Source organism: Melospiza georgiana, chromosome 3 (assembly GCF_028018845.1).
Source record: "Melospiza georgiana isolate bMelGeo1 chromosome 3, bMelGeo1.pri, whole genome shotgun sequence".
Taxonomy (NCBI): domain Eukaryota; kingdom Metazoa; phylum Chordata; class Aves; order Passeriformes; family Passerellidae; genus Melospiza; species Melospiza georgiana.
In genome coordinates, this window is record NC_080432.1 from 9,897,334 (window position 1) to 9,917,427 (window position 20,094).

Sequence of the window (20,094 nt, forward strand, 5' to 3'; positions counted from 1 at the left end):
GCTGCGGTTTGATCCTCAGTATTAAGTGAATTTAAAAGCAGCTGAGTCTGGGGTTTATAAGAATTTAATTTTATTTTTGTCTTTTATAAAAGTAGATCTCACTGTACCATGCAATGAACGATTTTTAGAAATGACAAATGCTTGAGCCAGATGCGTTGTGTGTGTTAGGAAGCAAACCTTGAAACACCTCTGTATGTCTGGAAGGATGCTGCACATGACGGAGCGTCTGCTTTCCTTGCAGATTGAAGACTATGACCTTATAGCAAGCATGATGGGAGCAAAGTGCAAAAAGCTTCGCAGTCTGGATTTGTGGAGATGTAAAAACATAACAGAAAGCGGGATCGCGGAGTTGGCTTCAGGCTGCCAGCTTTTGGAAGAGCTTGACCTTGGTTGGTGTCCTACGCTCCAGAGCAGCACAGGCTGCTTCACAAACCTTGCACGCAAACTGCCCAACCTGCAGAAGCTGTTCCTCACGGCCAACAGGTCTGTGTGTGACACTGACATCGAGGAGCTCGCTGCCAACTGCACGCACCTACGGCAGCTGGATATACTGGGTGAGAGAAGGGGGAGTGTTGGATTTGCTTTATGGTGTCTTTAAAGCCTTTCAGCTAAAAAGGAGTCCTTAGTACCAAACTGTCTTCCAGACATATTTGTTAAATAATTATTTCTTAAAATTATGTTTTTGCATGTGAAAAAAAGGAGATACGTTTAGCTCACTGCATGATTTCTGACTCAGAAGCCAGTAGATTTATACCAGCTGTGTAATTTGACTGCTGAGTATAAATTCCTTAAACTGGAATTTAAGTGCAACATTTTTTTCCACTGACTTTTATTTTCATGACCATCAGCTTTTTTAACTGAAGCCTTTCTCTTTTGATTATCAGAAGATGAAATTTCTTATAATTCTTTCTACTTTTGTTTGTGTTTTTATTTCTTTGAAGTGTGACAAAGTATATTTATAGCATGAGTCTGTGATCAATAAACATTTTGCTTTTGTGCAATAAATATTTGTTATATATTATATATGTTATGTACTATGCAATACTGAATTTATTCATCACTTTTATTGGTAAGTGAATTTGAGTTATTAAAGATGAAAGGGTAATTAAAAACAAAACCTAAATAGACTTTCTAGTAAGGTGGGAAGGAAGTGAGGGGGGGTCAAAAATCATAGCAAATCTGAAATTTCTAATCCTCTGCAGTTTCCATAGTTGAAAATATTTTTAGAGATCTAAAGTAAATATACTTTGAACTCTTGAGTAAGGACTTTGAGAAGTGTAGTTTTGTGTGATGCTGAATTTATTCTTTTATGGTGGCATATGAGGTTTTCTTTTTATAATAATGTAGGACAGCAGAGATGTTTGTGACATCAGTGTGGGAGAAAATTCTTCATGGTTTTACCAACTTAGTTTCACAGGATAGCTGAAAGAGGAATATTTAAATGAAAGGGAATAAAGTAGTTGCTCTGTATACTTCTAATGTTTAATAATTGTAATGAAAATATTACATTTAGGTTGAAAGGGATACTGCACAGAACTGAGAGCATCAACATGGATAATTTTCCAAGCTAGTTTAAGGGTTTATTCTTACCAGCATTTATAATTTCAAAGTATTTACCATATGGCTTCAGATCGACATTCCAGTACACTCTTCAGTAATGATGAAGAGTTTTACTCACTTTTGACTGAGAGAGTTGCCTTTGGACCAATGTGGAAAAGACATATGAACAGAAAAAACCTTAACTCCACCGAGTTCAAGCTGTGGATATGTTTATGCCCCTCAAGGCTACTGTACTTTGTGTATCTTTAAGAGAATCTGCTCTGCAGCTAAATTATCAGGGGCACACTGCCCTGCTCAGACACGAGAAGTTTCCAAATGGTGTAGGGAAATAAGTCTGTAAAAAGCACTTGGCTGCCCCTGACCACCCACTTGCGTGTGCTTCTGTTGCCAGGGCCTCGTGTCTGCCCACAAAGTGCTCAGACCTCCTTTCTGCACCAGGGGCTCCCCAGAGAATAGTATGGCTGTGTTGAGCTCATGGATAGTCTGTTACTGCTGTTGCCTGTCTGACAGCAGGGAAGGCTTGCTGCCACATTTCTTTAGTGTTTGAATTCAGATTTTAATTCAGTTGGACATCCTAATGATTTTTTTTTAAAAGTAACGTGAAAGTGGAAAAGGAGTTTGTTCTGTTCCCTGGTGCTTACCAATATTTCTGAGTCAGATGGATTTGTAGTCAAATATTTCCTGTGAGATTGCATGGTGTGTTCACATAAATCTCCTCTAGGGGATATCCAGTTGAATTTCCTGCAAAATTAATAATCTGCAAAAAATTATTTCTTTCTTCCTGCAGAGAAATACTTGGTAGGGTGAAAAAAAGGTTGTCCTCTGCTGTAAACAAGTCAGTACAATGTGATATTCACTATGTATGGGAAGGACTTACCCTGCTTTTTTGGCAACAGCGAGGAAACTGTGTTAATTTTTTTTGTCTGAATGTAGTAACCACTGCAGTCTGTGGTTACAAGAAAGAGCTGTCAAGTAGAACCACACTGTGTCATCTGGAGGTAGAGTTGCCAGGTGTTGCCATGTCAGTGAGAAGTCTCTGTTGTCTGAACTAAGGAGTGAGTCTCCCGCTGTGCAGGAGTACCAAGGAAGTCACAAATCTCTGAATGTGCTCTTGCTTTGGGCATGGGATACAGGGCCGCCCTGTTACTTTAAGCTGCATGAATGTGTAGTATGTTTTTGTCCTTCAGTAGAAGTGTGACAACAGGGCTGAAGCTGTAAGAGGTCAGAGCTCAGCTTTGCAAGAGTAACCTTGAACAGTGGGTCTTCTCTGTGATGTGAAGGAATGAGAGGTGCTCTCATTATATCCTTTGTCATCTCCCAGGTAAAGAAACGTCTGCCTTGCGTGTGCATTGTGAAGGGTGTAGAGGTATTGCTGCTGGGTTAGCACTGTGTGCTGTAAGGGAACTTCTTTTGCTTCAACAAAGCTGTTTAAAAGCGAGGTTTTTTCCTACATACAAACACTTAGCTAAGTAAGGGTCAGAATGTCTTCCCTTCACTGCAATCACCAGTGTTCAAGATACTATATTAGTGTCTCTCTTTAGTTGTTAGAACTTATAAACTTGACAGAGAAAACTTCTTGTTTCAGTTATGGGTTATTTATCATCACAATAGCTTCAGGGGTGGAGTAGTCTAAGCCTCTGAAAGAAATCTTGTTGAACTGTAAGGGATGAAAAATGTACATTATATATAGCCTGGATGCTGTTTGAAGGTGATAGGTCCTGAGGCTTGCTACCCATCTGTCCTTTACCATAATTGTTTGGTAATTTCCTTGTTACAGAGTCAGAGGACTCTGTGAAAGATGAAAACTGCTAGTTTTCAAGGACACTGTATACTTACTGGTCCATGTAAAGTATTGTTGGATGTCAGGCTCTGTTTGTGCTGTGTAAAACATAGAAAGTAAATTTCTCTTAAAAAAAAATCATGCGCTTGTCCATATCTGCTGTATCATAAGTTTGGAAGAGGAAGCGTGGTGTGAGTCACTGAATGCATGAGGATGTGCTTCTCTTGAACTTTCAGTTCTGAGCTTTCTTTTACCCACTACATCCTGAACTGCCTGCTTACAAGTATCATTTCCTTCTCAGCCCACATCTTTTTTGCTGAGTGACATGGCATGTTTCCACCCTCTGTCAGAATGATCCAGCTCTGATCATCTGACGGTTCTCTAGTGACGCAGTACATCAGCCAGTGCTATCAAAAGTTAAGTGGACACCTCTAGACCAGTAGTTAAAAAACCAGTCTTCAAACTGTGATCAGCATTGAGCAATGTGACAAGTCAGATGGCAACCTGAATTGACAGTGTCAAAAGCGTTTCTTGCACATCACATCAGCTGCTGAGTTTTCTTCCTGTGGGGTTCTCAGCTGCTGTCAGGGGTGAAGAGTAAATGGTATTAACCTTGCTCCCCAGAAGGTCCAACTGCTCTGTCCTGCACAAAAAGAGTAATGGAAAGTAGACACCCTCGTTACCACAAAATTCATGTATTCCTAGCTACATTCCAACACCTCCCACACCTTCCTGAGCAACAGAAAACCCAACTGCCCCCTTGCCAGCTGTCAAAGTTTTCAGCTTTATCTTGAGAACATCAACACGTAGTTAGTCAATTCAAACATGAAAATGTGTAGCACATTAAAATTTTGAATTTGAGTTGTGTGCAGTAGATTGGATAAAATGTAAAGAATAAAAGGCTAGTTTGGCTGGTCTAGGGAAATAAAGGTAAGAAAAGTAAGAATATTTGAGGGAAGAGTGCTAGTTATTTTCAAGAGTTGGTACTCTGAAATATTATTTGGTGTGTAGTAATGTCTCTTGCTCTAAAAATTTGGGTTCTGCAGTTTTTATAGCTGTCCTGCACAGGTCTCCTAAACAGCTATAGAGTTTGAAGGCTTTGATATATGATGGATATCAATTAAATTATTTACAGCTAATAAGCATAATTGTTCGAGCAAAGAGATCATTACTCAGAGGTGCCTTTTACAAGTGTGGTAACAAAGAATTGACTGAGTAACAAAATTAAATAGCAGATTTTAATGCTTTGGTTTTGTATGTATTCTGAAAAATGGCTGATTAGTCTATGGAGGAGAAGTTATAGTAAATCATAAAGGTCCAAAAGCCTCCAAACTCTAGAAGAAAAATGCTCCATGTAAGTAATTAACTAGCAGGCTACGTTGCCAATCTTTCAAAAGCAAAGGAAAATGTGCTGTATTAAAATTCTGAAATGCTTTTGAATGGGCTTTTAGGATACATACATAACTAACTGTACATTGTATAAATAAAAGTAAGACTACAGATGATGTGCATTTATCCTGTGGTGTGAATAACCAAACCCCAACTGGATTACTTGTAGAAAAAGGTATTTCCTAACATAAAATTTTAATTCTGAGGAGGGGAATAAGCCCAGGTGCAATAAAACATGCAATTTAGGATGACCTACTTAGTTGCAAATCTATTAAAAGTCTTGGATGAAATGATAGGAGAACTATCAAAGTTCAGGTAGGAAGGAATGAAGAACATCCTACACAAAAAATCTGTGGCTAGGCATCTAAATCTAGAATTTTTGTAGAAATACACGTTTGGATCTTGAAGCATAAAAGCTGTGATGCATAAATGAGGCTGGGTTTAGATGAAGGTGCTGATGTAGTAGCAATTTTAAGGCTTGGTGGAAAAAAAGATAAGTAGCATAATGTGTTGCTCCTAGAGTTGCATTTGGAATGGTAGAGCAGGTCCTTATGGTAGAACAGTGATACTGTGGTAAAGTGTGTGGTCAAATGAAGTGAAGAAATAAAGCATGGTACAGAATTTCTGTGTAAATCTTCAGGGACTGTTGCATAATCACCATCATCAGAACTGCCTGGTGGTTCATATAATGTAAGGGAGTTTAAAATCACAGTGATAATGACAAGCTTAGTCTCTGTAGAGGAGATAAAATCTGGGGGCATGATAGCAAAGACTGTCCTTGGGTGATGTTCAGTAATGCCTCAAAACAGCTAATCTGAGAGCCTGACATAGGATAATTGGAGACCACATTCAGATGCCTCCTTGCTTATGCAGAACAGTACTGGAGACTAATGAAACCATCCAGAGTCTTTCTGAAATTGAATCCCATTCAGAGAATGAAAATAGGAAGATGAATCTAGAAAGTGAAACAAAATCACAGTAAGGCAGGTTGAAGCATTAAGGAATCCCTGGCTAGAGGTGAAGATACTGTATTTCAGCTGTGTTACAAGCTCACAGGAGTGGCTGGGCTCAGTAGACAGCCCAGGTGTGAAGGCTCCCCCCAGCACAAGGCTATTGCAGGAGAGCTGTTGTGTCCCTTGGTGCTCATGGCAGAGGGGATCAAGCAGGCTGCTACATCAGAGCCATTCTTTCCAGGAGATTAGCCTGGAAAGCTGCCTTAAATTGGAATGCCAATACAGAAAGCTTTTGAACAAATCAATGCATTGAACAATAATAAATTGTTAGGACTAAATGGTATTTATGCCATGTGATTCTAAATGAGCTCAAATACAGGGCTCTGGAAATCTTATTTCTGGTGTGTGATCTGTCTCTTAAATCATCCTCAGTGCTAGAGTAATGCAGGGTTACAAACATGGCACAGCCTTCTGTAAAGGGCTTGGATTAGGAGCTACAAAACAGTAAAATCATCTTTTTCTCTGTGTAAACCAGTGGCAGCCATGGGAAGGTCAGTCAGTGGGCATACAGAGGACATTGCCATATTTAGATGAAGAGCTGCATCCCAGCAAGGGTAGTATTGGCTTTGCCTCTCATCCTTTAAACTTCCTTGAAGTTCTTGGTGAATGTGAGCTCTACTCCAATCCATAGAAGATTGGATTTTCACACACTTCAGCCAAGGTTGTGCTGCTTTTCTAACTCAGCTGTCTTTTCCTGGTTTATGAGTGTTTCAGAGGACAAGAATGTATCATCTCTTTTCACAGTGAAGTTATGTCACCAAGGGTCTGTTCTGATCTGCTTATAAGTAATCCAGGCAGAGGGGTGAATAATGCCAGAAGATAACACACAGGTATTCAGGATGGAAAAATCTTAAAATCTTAAACTGAGGAATTTAACACTGAAGAACGGCAGAATGATCTTGTGATACTTATTAAACAGGTGATAAAGCAGGAAGAAAACATTGAATCAAGTACAAAGTAGTCACATAAGGCAAAATAACATCAACTACATATATAGGGGACTGGATTTATATTAGCTTCTATTTTGTAGGAAAGAGATCCTGTGGACAATTTTTGGAAAACATCAGCTCATTGCCCAGCATCATTCTAATGGGAATAGAGAAAATTTGGGTTATTTAGACATGAGATGGAAAAAACACCATAAGACTTACTATACAATTACTGACTGTGTGCTCAGTGCACTGTATTATTGTGGTCATCCAGTTTCAAAAGTACAAAATTAGTGCAGAAACAACACAACAGGGGTCATTTTGAGATGCAAGAAAGTCTAGAAAACAGATCGCCTTGAGGGAACAGAAGAGATGGGCATGGGAGTATGCATGATTTAGAAATACTGAATTGGGAATGTTCTCATGCTTCTTTAATTGCACCTTAATTATTGCAGCTAATAGGCTGGAGTTTTTTGTTTGTTTTTTCCCCTTTTTTTTTTGACATTACGTAGTTAAACTGTTGAACTTGTGAAGGGGCTGTAAATATGAAGAAATTCAAAAAAGTAGTAGAATTCATGAAAGATAGCTTTAGTAACCCTAAAATTATAATTTTTGGCAATTGACAAGATTCACCAGTGAAAATCTACTTTAAAAAAATCTGCTGCTTTTTTTGCAGGGGAGGTAGGGAGTGTAAGGAACATAATTGGCCCTGGCACTAGACAAGAAAATGAACTAGATGGCTTTTTGGGGTGCTAGTTAGATGAAGATGGAGCTGTGTGAGTTCAAGTCTGCCTGCAGTTTTCTGCAGTAGTGTTGGATACATAAACTCTGTAGAGGGAAAGCTTGATGAGCAGTTTAGCTCACTGTAGACACCCAGGCTCTGTTCATTTGCCCAGAGTACCCAGCCAGGCTTCCAGCCTTTCCTGTAAGGCATGAGTCTCCTCCTCTGAGTCCAGTGTCCTGTGTGCCAGCTGTGTGTGCATGTCCTGCATGGTGTAAGGTCCCCAAGGGGCACTGAGCACCTCAGACAGCTGACTCACACCCCAGAGCCCAGTCAGATGGGCCAGGTGCTAAGCACCATGGGCTGGACTGTCTTCATGTCCATCAGCTGTAATGGATGTGTGGATTTGTGCTTATAAATGTAGATTTATTTATTTATTTCTGACTGAATCCTATGCTTGCTCTGACCCTGTGTGACACTTGGGAGTTCAGTCACTGTGGTCTTGTTTTTGGCAGGGTTTATGTATGTTTTATACATACATATATGTATGATGAGCAGTCTCTTGAATAACTGCCCCTGCACGTGTGTAATACCCACACTTGCTCTGAGCCCTGGGAGCCTTGCTGATGCCTTTGGAATTGGAATAGTCACTCATCTGCTGTGCTGATGGTCTGTGTGCTCAACAGGAGAGCATGGCCATGGCCTTCCAGGCTGCTGCCTAAGCCCAGCATTGGTCCCTGGGAGGGCTTGTGGCTCTGGGTGCCTGGCTTCTCTAGTAAGAGATTCCCCTTGAAGTTGTAAAGTTGCCCCCCAATAGGAAATGACAGTGACTTAAGCAGTTAAAGAAAATACATTAGGCTTTTTAAAGGTAAAAGGTCTATGTGCTGTCTAAGAAGCTTTTAATTTGAAAACTCATTTAAATAATCTGGATAAAAGTTGTGTTGTAGTAACATTTTTTCATGGCATGATAGTAACAGCTTAAAATCCTGCACTTTTCTTGGTAGCTTTACAATTCTGTTTTGTTTTGTTTTTGCACAGGAACGAGGATGGTGAGCCCTGCATCTTTAAGAAAATTGCTGGAGTCTTGTAAAGATCTTTCTTTACTCGACGTGTCCTTCTGTTCACAGATCGATAATAGAGTTGTGCTAGAACTGAATGCCAACTTTCCTAATGTGTTCATAAAAAAGAGTTTCACCCAGTGACTCCCTACATATGCTGCTGTGGAACTCGTTTGACAGAGTTGTTTTCCTGTAAATTTGCGCTGATTTTTTTTTAAGGAGAATATAAATCTGCTATAAAATAGTGGAAACTATTAATTATCTACACAGATGGGTAAAATACATTTAAATGTATTATGTTTCTTTAAGTTGATATTGTACCTAAGAATTATTTTGCTCTGTTAATTGGTGGCACTGCATGTTTTTAAATACTAGCCATATGTCTGGCTTTAATGAGAAGCAAATGAATGTCTTCTTCAATGTCCCTTCACAGGGTGTTATACACAATACACTATGTTAATATCCAGGTGAAAGCAGAAGTTCAATATTTATCAGTAAGGAAAATATGGGTGCTTCCTTTTCATGTGTTTGTGTGTGTATATATAAATGTATCCATATGTATTTGTATATACATACACAGATATTGTAGCATTCTAGTTTGACCTGCAACATAAGATTTTATCATCTGGCCTATAATTAGTTATTTGAAAAGCAGTTTAAGTGTGTATAAGAACAGATAGAAAAAGCTCTTTGTCTTCTTTGAGTTTTGGCAGTGAATTGTATCTGATAGAGTTTTCTCCCTTTCTTCACCTGAAATAGATGTAGTGATGTTTCACAGTCCAGCCTAAGCCGCACAACAGATAAATGCAAGAAAGAACCTGGACCACCTGAACTTAGAGCAGAAATGAAAGATAAAATTGACAGCTGCTTCTTGGTATTGAGATACAAAGTTTAAGCCAAGTACTTAATGTTGTAACTGGTGATGTGTAGAAAACTCTGGGGTAGTTTTCTTTTCAAATTTCTGTCATGGTCAAGACTTTATTTGTGGTATGTCTGGTTATTGTGCAGAGTACCATGAATAGTAGAACTTAGGCTAATGTGTTAGCAACTGTCCTTTCACTGGCATCAAATCTGCTGTCAGGTGTAAAAACAAGCATCCTCGTTCAGTCAAACAGCAATGAAAATAGAATGGGTTTGAAACAAGGGCAATACAATTTGATGATTTCATAATTACCAAACCTTATTACTGGATTTTTTTTTTTTTGTTTGGGTTTTTGTTTTGTTTTTCCAAGAGGAGAGTAGCTCAAAGTACTATTGCACTCTCTTTAAGACTGCTTCACCTCTGAAGAAGGAAAACTGTGTTGATGGACAATTTCTGGAAGTTTCTTCCTTTTGCACTTTCTTGGATGAAGCTTTTCTCTTTTTTTCCCCTTGAATACCACTGCTAGAGTATGTTGCTCTGTACAGCTTTGGTTTAGAATTTTATCTTTTTAGCCATTGTTGATGCATATGGACCATAAAATATAGGCTGTCTTTTGATACTGATTCTGTTATTCTTGTATTGATGGCACTTACTACCTACTGGAATAAGAATACTTTGTCTGCAAGAAGTACAGTATTGTACTGAAGATCAGTGACAAAGAACACTTCAGTTCTTGCAGTAAATAACCAACTGCTACTAGAGGACTGCTGCAAATCGTTAAAAATCTGACAATCTCTGTGACTCCTGAATGACTGCTTTGAACTCTTTGTGCTGGTGCCAATACATTATAAACCATGTCATGAAACAGCTACAGAACATTTATCTGATTTTATTGAAAGACCTAGTTCTTCAGATTTTTAAATTTTGCTGAATCTCTCGGGAATTCCAGATCCAAAGAAGGGCATGCACAGTTGGCTTTTTAATTTTTTCCCTCCACACAGATGGCACTATGGGATTTCCAACTAGTTTATGCCATTCCATTTTTTTTCTTCTTTAGAAATCTGAACATTGTCAGAGAACTTTAAATTGATTTACTTTTTTTTCCGTACTGAAAGATGACAGCTTTTGTATGATTCTCTGTGAGACCTCATTTCTCTCAATCATGTTTGGGTTCATTTGTTTTTCTGTGAACTTGTAACTTTTTTTAGTCTATATTTTTCATTGTAATTATTAAACATTATTATTCTAGTTACATGAGAACACAGGTACAGATAATGGGAGTTTACAAAGAACAGAGTTCAAAACAAATGTATTTGTTGTAAAATTTCACTTCTCAGGGGTTGTTCTGTGTTTATCTCCTTTTTCTTCTATAGAGATCTGTTTTGTTTTTCACTGTAAACAGAGTGGGATGTGGATGAAGTGATAGCCATTGTGCCTTCAAACTGGTAAACTTGGTAGATAATAGAATTTTTCTCATCACTGAATCAAATAAGTGTTTTTGTAATCACATACGTGTAAAGAATTTCATTCTCTGTTGCTTTTTAGGTAAAGAAGGTTTAAATTGAAATTTTGTTTGCACTGGAAGATTTTTTCTGTTGCATGTTCTGTTGGAAAATGTTTTTTTCAGGAATTCTCTATTGTCACTTGGAATATAAATTGAAGTTGACTTTTTATTTGGATTGTTTAAAATTTGGCTATTACTGATGTATAATTAATTCAAAGAGCAGAGAAGTGATTGGGAATGACTTCCATCTATAGTTGTAGTCTTCAACCTTCAATCAGAGAGTAAGAAGCTTTTTTAGCTATGGCCTTATAAGTCCAAGAAGTCTTCCAGCAAAACAAAGTTAGACCAGACTTGACATTTGTAATACTTGTAGGATAAAGAAAACAAATTGCTTTTAGACCTTCCCTGTGTGTCACAGAGAAGCAAGAATAGGCCACTGTCTCTTTAGCTCTGCTATCTTATACTTAAGTGTGTCTATTTATTTATGTATATGTATGCATAAATTATATATATACACACGTTTGTGTGTTTATATGAGTTCTTTTGGATATGTGTACATACATAAACATATATGTATAAATCTCAGAGTTTTTCATGTAGGAATTACTTTTGTAAAGTGAGTGTAATAGAAAAAGGGTGTTTCATAGCAGTTCTGCTTTCAACTATTGCTTTACTCTACCTGGAGACTGAGTTCATCTCTACCATGCAGCAGGAAAAGCCTGGACAGATGTGCTGAATTTCCAGTGTTGCTTTGCCAAAGTGCCTTTTGGTTTGTCTGCTCGTGAAAAGGGTTACAGGGTATGAAGAGTGAATGCAAAGTCTGATAACTACAGTGGACTGTCTCCTTGCAAAGCAGTCACATAGAGGGGAACTTATGTTCTAGTTTAATTTAATCCAAAATGAATGCTGTCAATTCCTTCACTGGAGGAATTTAATTACTCTTGAATTGGGTCTCATCTCCATCACTAGTCTGTACCTCAGTCATGTTATCTAAATTCTGCTGTTAAGGATATTCCTTTTTTTAATCCTGTTGTTTGGTTATCTGTCTTTCTGAAGCTTTGTAAAAGATATGCTTTGGCAACAAATGTTAAAAAAAATGGCTAACATGTCCAAAAAAAGGGGTGTACTCTGAACTGCTCCTGTTTTTAAGCTAAAGGGGTCTTCCATACCCCCTGTATGAAATTGATGTGGGATGGCCTGTTGGTAAAGATGTAATTCCTTGGGTAATTTAACAATAAAATAAATAATAAAACACAAAAACTAGTATGATAACTTTACCATTTAAAGCATCTTCTAAACTCTTCAAGGCTTTAATTCAGTACTGTACTTACTTGTGTTCATAATTTTGAGCTGTGGCTGCATAGCTCTATGAAATGGATGGGGTTTCTGTTCTTTAAATTATACACCTGATTAAGTCCATTAGTGAGCATGACTTGTATAGAACAATTTTGCATGGGAGTTTGGGCCTTATAATCCCCCATGTACTTGGAGGCCCAAGTTTCAGACAAAAAACCACCAGTGAACAAACAATAAAACCTCCCAAAACCTTTGCGTTTCCTTAGAGCTCTTATGCTAAGTTCCCCAGATATCAGATGTCCAGGAATCATGGTACACAGTGAGTAAAATTCATCTCCCTGAGTGTAGTTCTCTGAAAGTTAGACATCTACTTCAAGGGAGGAATCTGGGCACCTCTAGAGAGTTATTAATCTCCTAAGGCAGACATTTCAGGAAAGTAGAATGAATCATGTTCTAGAGGGCCTCTCTGGAGACTGTGGAAGCTGTGATTTAGCTCAGGTTAGATACTAAACTGAGATTAATTCCATCCAGTGCTGTACTATCTGTCTTGAAAAACAAGACTGAAACAACATCCATCCTTAAGCCTTCAAACCCTCCAAATTCCATCCAGAGAGAACCAAAATCCCCAGAAATTCTGACCAGGAACCCTTGAGGAGTTTTCTTAATGCCAGGATCTGCTTCTGCCCCTTGCATATACCTGTGGTATATAATTTGTTTTATGTTATCAGTTTATTTGGCTTTTGGGTTTGGGTTTTTGGAAATGCATCCTCTTTTCCTTTTCCAAAATCTCATATACCTAACTGGCTGTATGTATAGTTCTGTAAATGCTTGAACAGGCAAGCATAATTAATGTATTGCCACTATTTTGATAATCTTTCATATTGCTATAATTAAGACTGAGTAGTTTAACTACTCCACTGTCATCAGAAATGTCACCCACTGTGCATTTGCAAAAATTGTGTGCTGAGTCCTGGTTCTTACTGTGTGTACTTATTGCATCTTTTGGGATATATTTCCCATGTCACATCAGCAGGACTGCTAAATTTACAAAAACTAAATAAAATGTAGCATTTTATTGTGAGGACTATGAGAATGACTTTATATAGATGATTTACATGTTCATTGCTCTTTAACAATGATTCTGTAAGTTGTAGCTTTGGAAATTACTGGGCTAGAAATCCCTGGTTTAATGCACCTGCACTTGCTATGTCAGATGCAGCCAGCGTTTTTTCCCAAATGAAGGCATTAGTCCTTTACTGAGATGATGATTTCTGTGATTTTTAGATATCTGACTTGACAATGAAGTGCAAGAAGGTGCTCTTTAATAAAAGTTACCAGCACAGGACAAGTTGTGATAAGTGACATTTGGAAGGGCTGAGAAATGAGTGCTGCATGTTACAGATCCTCAGGAGCTCCAGAGAAATGCATCAGCAGGAAGAGTCTCATTAAGAAGATTCAGCCTCTGTAATGGGAGGCAGTGGTGAGATTTTCCTTTACAACTAATGGACTAAATACTTTTGTTTGAGTTACATAGCTCTGGTTTTTCCTTGTCTTGTTTTCACTTAAGGTTGGTAAATGGCACAGGGTTAGGACAGATGTCCTAAACTGAAGGGCATCCATTGTGGGGAATGAAGTTTTTCTGTTGCATGTTTTGTTCACCTTTTCTAATAATAAAAGAATAAAAATACCCTCAACTATTTGAAAACTCATTTTCCCTAGATTCTGAAGAAATATAAATGTCAAGAAGGTTGAGAAAAGAAAAAAGGGAACTTATTCAGATTTATTGGGAAACTCATGGAAGGGTAGCCAGAGCTATTTATAGATGTGAGGAAAATAAGTGCCTTGCTCTAGATCAGCTCTTCAGCTCTACCTTTCCCAGAAACACAGCTTTCCACATAGTATCACATGCTCATACTTCTAAATCAAGATTTATCATTTAGATGCTCTTAATATTGACCTTTCATGTACATGTTTGTGCAGTAAGTCAGAATGTCTCTGTTTTGTTTTTATCAACTACATAAAAATATTTTTTTCTTTGCCTACCACTGTGAATCCATGTTTTTTGTTATTTATTGAAACTATTTCACTCATGTACACACAGATACATGTAAGACAATTGCTCAGATTTTTTTGCAATGGGTCCTTTTCTGAGGACAAACTGCAGTTTGGGGGTAAAAATGGTAAAGTCTCTGGAGAAGGTTCAAGGGAAATCTGATCAATGTATTGGAATACTTCATGGAGGGAAAGAATGAAGAAGAGGGAGCCAGATTCTTCTCAGTGATGCCCATGAACAGGACAAGAGGCAATGTGCACAAACTGAAGCACAAGATGACACATTCTATGGCACAGTTGCCTAGAGAGCCTGGGGAGTCTCCATCCCTGGAGATATTCATCATCCTGGGCAGTGACTGCTTGAGCTGGTGGAGGCTGGACTAGATGATCTCCAGAGGTCCCTTTCCAGCCTCATTTCTTCTTTGTTCTATCATCTGAAATATGCCTGTGGTTGGTTTCTTTGCTTCATTGTACTGATTGCTGAAGAAGGTAGCAAGAGGGGAAAAGAAAGAATACCTGTCATAAGGAATTTGGCATGTTGAGAACAAACCCAAGAATCTTCTACATTTCCTTTTTTTTGTTATTTTGGGAGAAGTAATGTATCTCTCTGTTTAAGTTAGCAGGAAAATCTAGATGCAACTTAACTGGAATAAAATTGTGATAACGTTTTCAACATGCAGATCTGTAACGTACAAAACACACAACTGTTTTATGGGAGTGTGATTGTCACTCCAAAGCCTGAAAGTTACACCAAGGACTAAGAAAAATAACCCTATTCTTGGGCACTGGCAGTAGTTTCTGGGTAGAAACTGAGTTGTCTATAATACACTAGGAATGGTTTAGTTTGTATATCTTTAATATTTGTTTATGTAGACCTTGCACTGAATAGGGATTGCCATGGTTTAGGTGACAGTTATTCCTGCTTACTTTGTTGGAAACTGAGGATAGCAGTTACCTGTTCATAGTGTCAAACATGAGACATTTGAACATATGTTCAAATTCAGGTGAAAAAGAGGACCAAGTTTACAAAACAGTGAGATGTTTGAGTGTTTTAGGGAGGTACTGTGTATAATTGTGGTGAGTTCCCATCTTTTGAATGTTTACTATTTTACCATTGTCAGGAGTTGTCTCTGCTCACCATCAGAGGTGGGTTCCCTTTTATCACATCTTGGTCTCTAGATTTTTCTTTAGGGCAGTGCCACAGATTTTTGCACACACCCAGTGTTCTGAAACGAACAAAGAAAATAGCTGGCTTGGTTAGGATTTGGAATCTAATGGCTAGTCTATGCTTGAAGTTATTTTGGAATAGTTACTAAAAGTAAATTAAAATAACCAGGGATTGATGTGTTCACAGGGAGACCTTGCACTTTCTGATTTAACTGTGGCATACAGACAATTACAGGTGCCCTTCAGCTGTCATGGTGAAATCTGTGTGGTGGTGATCTTTCTGGATTTTGTTAATGAACATCAAGCCACTGCAGCTCTTCAGCATCTTGTGGCATTTTGCATTCATGTCCTTGCCAGGCAGATGGTGGAGTTGAGGGTTGTGGAGGTTGGCCTAGCTCTGGAAGTGAGGTGTGTGAATTGCCTGGGGAAATTTCCTGCTCGCATTTGTTCACGTGTGCAGATGAGAAGGAAGGGCATCTCCAGACTTTCACATTTAAATGCCTAAATCCAGCACCTGGATTCATTTAAACATAATAGGTCTCTCTCCCTGCCCCCATCACATAACCAGCAACAAAATACTTGCATTGTATTTATGATTTAATAGTACACTCCATTTTCTGCTGCAATAGGGGTTTGAGTAATGTAACGAGAAACTCCTATGGCATTACCTTTTAAAGAAACTAATTTCTGTAAAGGTGGAAGAGCAGCGATAGAGGGAATAGTTCCAGACACTATCTGTAAATACCTGTGCTGTGCATGCTATGCCTGTAAGCACCAGAAGCAAGTTATGCCTTTTTGTAATAACAAGTTGAGAAGGACAAAAGGGATAATTGCCTCTAAGCACATTTTCTGTAGCTGGAGGATATTTATATCATTGAATTTTAAATATCTAGAGTAGATACTAAAGTTAGGACACTATTCTCCTAGGGTCCTGTCACTGAGTAGATGGGTTCTTCTGTAGGGTAATTCAGATCAGATTAGTCTTCAATTGAGGTCTTCAATTGACCTTTGGAGAAGCAGAGGTCTGTGTAGACCCAATACAATTTCTGTTGGAAGCTAGCATCAGTGGATTCAGAGTAAGAGGTTGCTTACCCCTTGGTGCTCTCTATTAGTCCCCTAGCTTGACTTGCTTCCACCTAAGGCCGCCACTTTCATTGCTCTGTTAGTTGAACTGGATCTGATTGCTCCCTATAAAATACCTCAGTTAAAACTAGAAAACTGCTTGTTTTCTAGTAGTTGTCCTTTTGGTTGTTTGGGTTTTTTTTTTTTTTTATCCTCTCAATTTGGCTATTAAAGCAAGCAGAAGGAAGGGGGCATTTAGCTTCAATTAAGAATAACAAGCAGCAGGTGGGAGCCTGTTGGTTGTGCAAATGCTTTAATTCAAATTAGCATAAATGAGGATAGCCACTTTTGATTGTGATTCAAAGCTTCTAAATTTTTACATAGTTCATCTCAGTGCTGTGCCACAAAAATGTCCAAAGTGAGGTTGTTTATTTGCACCTCATGGTGGTGACTCAAGCCCTAAAGTATAAAATGCTACTGTGAACATATGAGAATGTTCAGGTCCTAAACGGCTTCAATAAATCCCCCAAAAAAGATCCTTCCTTCCAAACAGACGCTGGAAGTTTTCGATTAGAAAGGCTTATAAGAGCATGTCTAAAGTATGGTGAAGGCAGTGGTTAGCAAATCTAAGCTGGAGGGAGGGGCAGCACTTCTCTGATGTGTTTTTTTCAGGACTGTTTTCCTGATCTTAAGCTGCATTGGCCCATGAAGCTAACATCCACCCCTTTGCAGTCCTAAATACAGTCAGTATTCCAGGAGCTCTTTCTGGATGTGCAGTCTTAGATCCCAAATCTGTTTTCTGTGTTCCTATTCGGTAATTAGCTGATCCACTTTTAGTTTTGTCTCTTTGTATACTAGAGGTGTTTATCTTAACATCTACATTTATTTTTAATATTCCTCTCTGAGACTCATGCTTTTCTTTTGTACTTAGTCAAGTATTTGATTGCATTTCAAAACAAGGTTTTTCTTCTAATCTGTGTTCTGCTTGACTGAGAGTAAGTGGAAGATAATGCTATTGGTGTATTCCTTCTTTTCAGATTTGGCTACTGTATCTTTCTTTCTGTGTGTAGAGCCAAAGGTTTTACCTGTGTCTGCATTTGCAGCCACAGCTCTGGCACGGATCCCTGGCTCCTCCTCATTTGACTGATGCGTTTGGGGTATGAAGTATGGGTTGACTTGTATACACACATACACACAAAACAGAGATGTTAGCCCTGTATTCATGAAGGATTTCATTTATTATGGAGAAATCATCTAATGCCTTATATTGCTAATTCAAAGATAAAATCTTCTTATCTTTAAAAGTTAACCAATGATTTCTGTGTAGGAAATTAAGCCTGTTTTCTTCTGCTGTGTTGGATCATTTAAAATACCATAATACTGTGTTGTGCAGTTTACTCCGTTACTGCCAGTATAAAGAATTTGAAATTAATGTTCTCCCTGAGTTGTCAGTGTCTGCTAATTCAGAGATGACAGAAATGTGTTTAAAATATATTCAACCTATAATATTTATCTTGCTTTGCACTTAATTTGTTTCCCTTTGACTGTGTTGCAAAATGCCAAGTGTACATAAAATAATGAATAAATAAAATATAAATTATTTGTCTACATTCATTGACCTTTCGTGCATTCCTTTTAAAAACCAATAAAATACAACACAATATGATGCATTCTGAGGAACAGTTTGGTTATATTTTTATCACTGTTCATTTTGAAATAAGTTGTTTTTTGATATTAATTTGTAACCTAGCTTTTTAAAAAAATTATTATTAGAAAAGTGTATTATTGTTTAATGGTTAGCTTCCTCTAGTCCAATGGAAGCACATGGAATTAGGTGTGTTACACAAAATAGATGCTTCACTGCCTGAAACAGTTTGTGGTACAGAGCAAGAGACAACAGATGTATGTAGACAGATGGGATATAAAGCAGAATATGGAGATTACAATGTACCAAGAGAGACCTCCAAGAAAAATATAATTGTTGACTTTCTTTCAAGAATAATTTCCTAGTCTAGTGCAAATTATGTTACCATAAGGTATTTCTTAATCCCTTTAATTATGTTCGCACTGGTACAGTTGCTTTTAAATGTGGAGCTTAAGTAACATGATAAACTCTGAATTTAGTAAAAACATTATGGCCTCTGCAGCTTTGAATATGGGCACCAGAGGGGGACAGGTGATCAGCTGGACTCTACTCGTCCAGATCAACCCAAATGTTGAATTGAAAATGAGCAACTGCTTTGCCAGGAGTTTGTCCTCCTTTTGATGAGTTATCTAAAGTGGTTTTATAGGTTCCAAAGTTGATGTTGGTTTAATCAGTGCCCATTCTCTTCTAGACAAATTTTTTTGAGTGTTAGGTTCTCCTGATAGTGTTAATTGTTCAAGGCAATTAACTCAACCAGATACAGAGCTTTGAGTTATCTAACATCTCTAAAGAAACTCTTAATAAGACTTTTAATCTCCAGCACCTCCTGAAGGGTTCTGCTTTTGTATCACAGCTTTGCCTCAGGCCAGTTTAATTTCAAATGTGCTAAAACTGTCTTCTAGCATCAACTTAGAGCTGCTGGTGCTTACACTTATCCAGAAGTGTATGAACAAGGCTGGACCTGGCTTCTGTGCATTTGGACAAAACAAAGCTGATTTTTGATGCCTGCTAAAGTACAGTTTCAGGAATCATTTCTGGTGGCCCTGTTTCTCATTATACCTCTTTCACAGTATTGAAAATCCACACAAAAATCTGAACTGTCAGGTGTCTTGTCTTTCCTCTGTGGGGCACTTCTGGTAATGCAAACAGTTTGAAAACCTACACAGATAAAGCCAGATTTCAAAATATGTCAGGATTTGCAGACTTTGATGCCTGAGAGGCGGTAATACACTTCTTTGCATTATTGTTTGACAGATGTGCATTATTATTTGGGCAGCTTAAGGAGTTATGTGTTCTCCATGCCCATACTTTTACCTGCTTTATGTCTAGACAGAGTGAGGAAAGTTTAGTGTTCTGTGAAAACATTAAAAATGCAAACTTATCTCTGTTACTTTGCAATGCAATTGGCAATCTTGCCTGAAATTTAAACAGAACACTGCAGATCTGATACCATGCATGCTGCAATTGTTTATTCACTGGTAAAATCAAATGTTATCATATACAATGTAGGCATTTATTATCACAAACAGATTTTAACATAATGCTTTCCCTCCCATGTTTTTTAGAGCTAGAAATCAAAATGCCCTGATGCTGTGACCAGGCAGTTTTGAACTGACAGGTATCTTCAGAAGGTAAAATAAATGCAACAGCATTTTTGTAGCAAGGTCATGCCCACTCCTCTGGATGCAAATGCACAAACAATTTCAGTTCAAACTTCAGGCCAGCATGTCTCTAAATGCAGCTGGAGGCCAGTGATGCAGTCTCCATAATTTCTTTGTGAAAAGGATGAATCATCCTTAGATTTAGCCTTGTTAACTGGCTACAAGCTCAGGGCTCAAAGTGCACCACAGGCAAAATATTTTAAAATATATATATAATAAATATTTTAAAAAATATATATAATAAGCATTACATTGTCTGTATTTAAAAACTGCACTGAATGTGAAAGATGTGACTGGCAATCTACTTAGGTTATCTTTTCCAGTACCTGTGTCTAATAATAAATGTTAACATTACTGTAGCACAGAAGGCCTACCACAGAAGAACCTAAAAGAAA

At 38.0% G+C, this 20,094-nt stretch overlaps 1 protein-coding gene across 1 annotated transcript in view; it reads left to right on the plus strand.

Annotated features, from left to right (window-relative positions):
- The window catches only part of FBXL4 (F-box and leucine rich repeat protein 4), a 62,475-nt gene extending 44,570 nt beyond the window's left edge, over positions 1-17,905 (plus strand). Inside the window, exons 8-9 of the mRNA XM_058020282.1 lie at positions 242-554; positions 8,431-17,905. Coding sequence (XP_057876265.1) covers positions 242-554; positions 8,431-8,594 — 477 coding nt within the window. The 3' untranslated portion in view covers positions 8,595-17,905. The remainder of the gene's footprint in view (positions 1-241; positions 555-8,430) is intronic.
- The last annotated feature ends 2,189 nt before the right edge of the window (positions 17,906-20,094 follow it).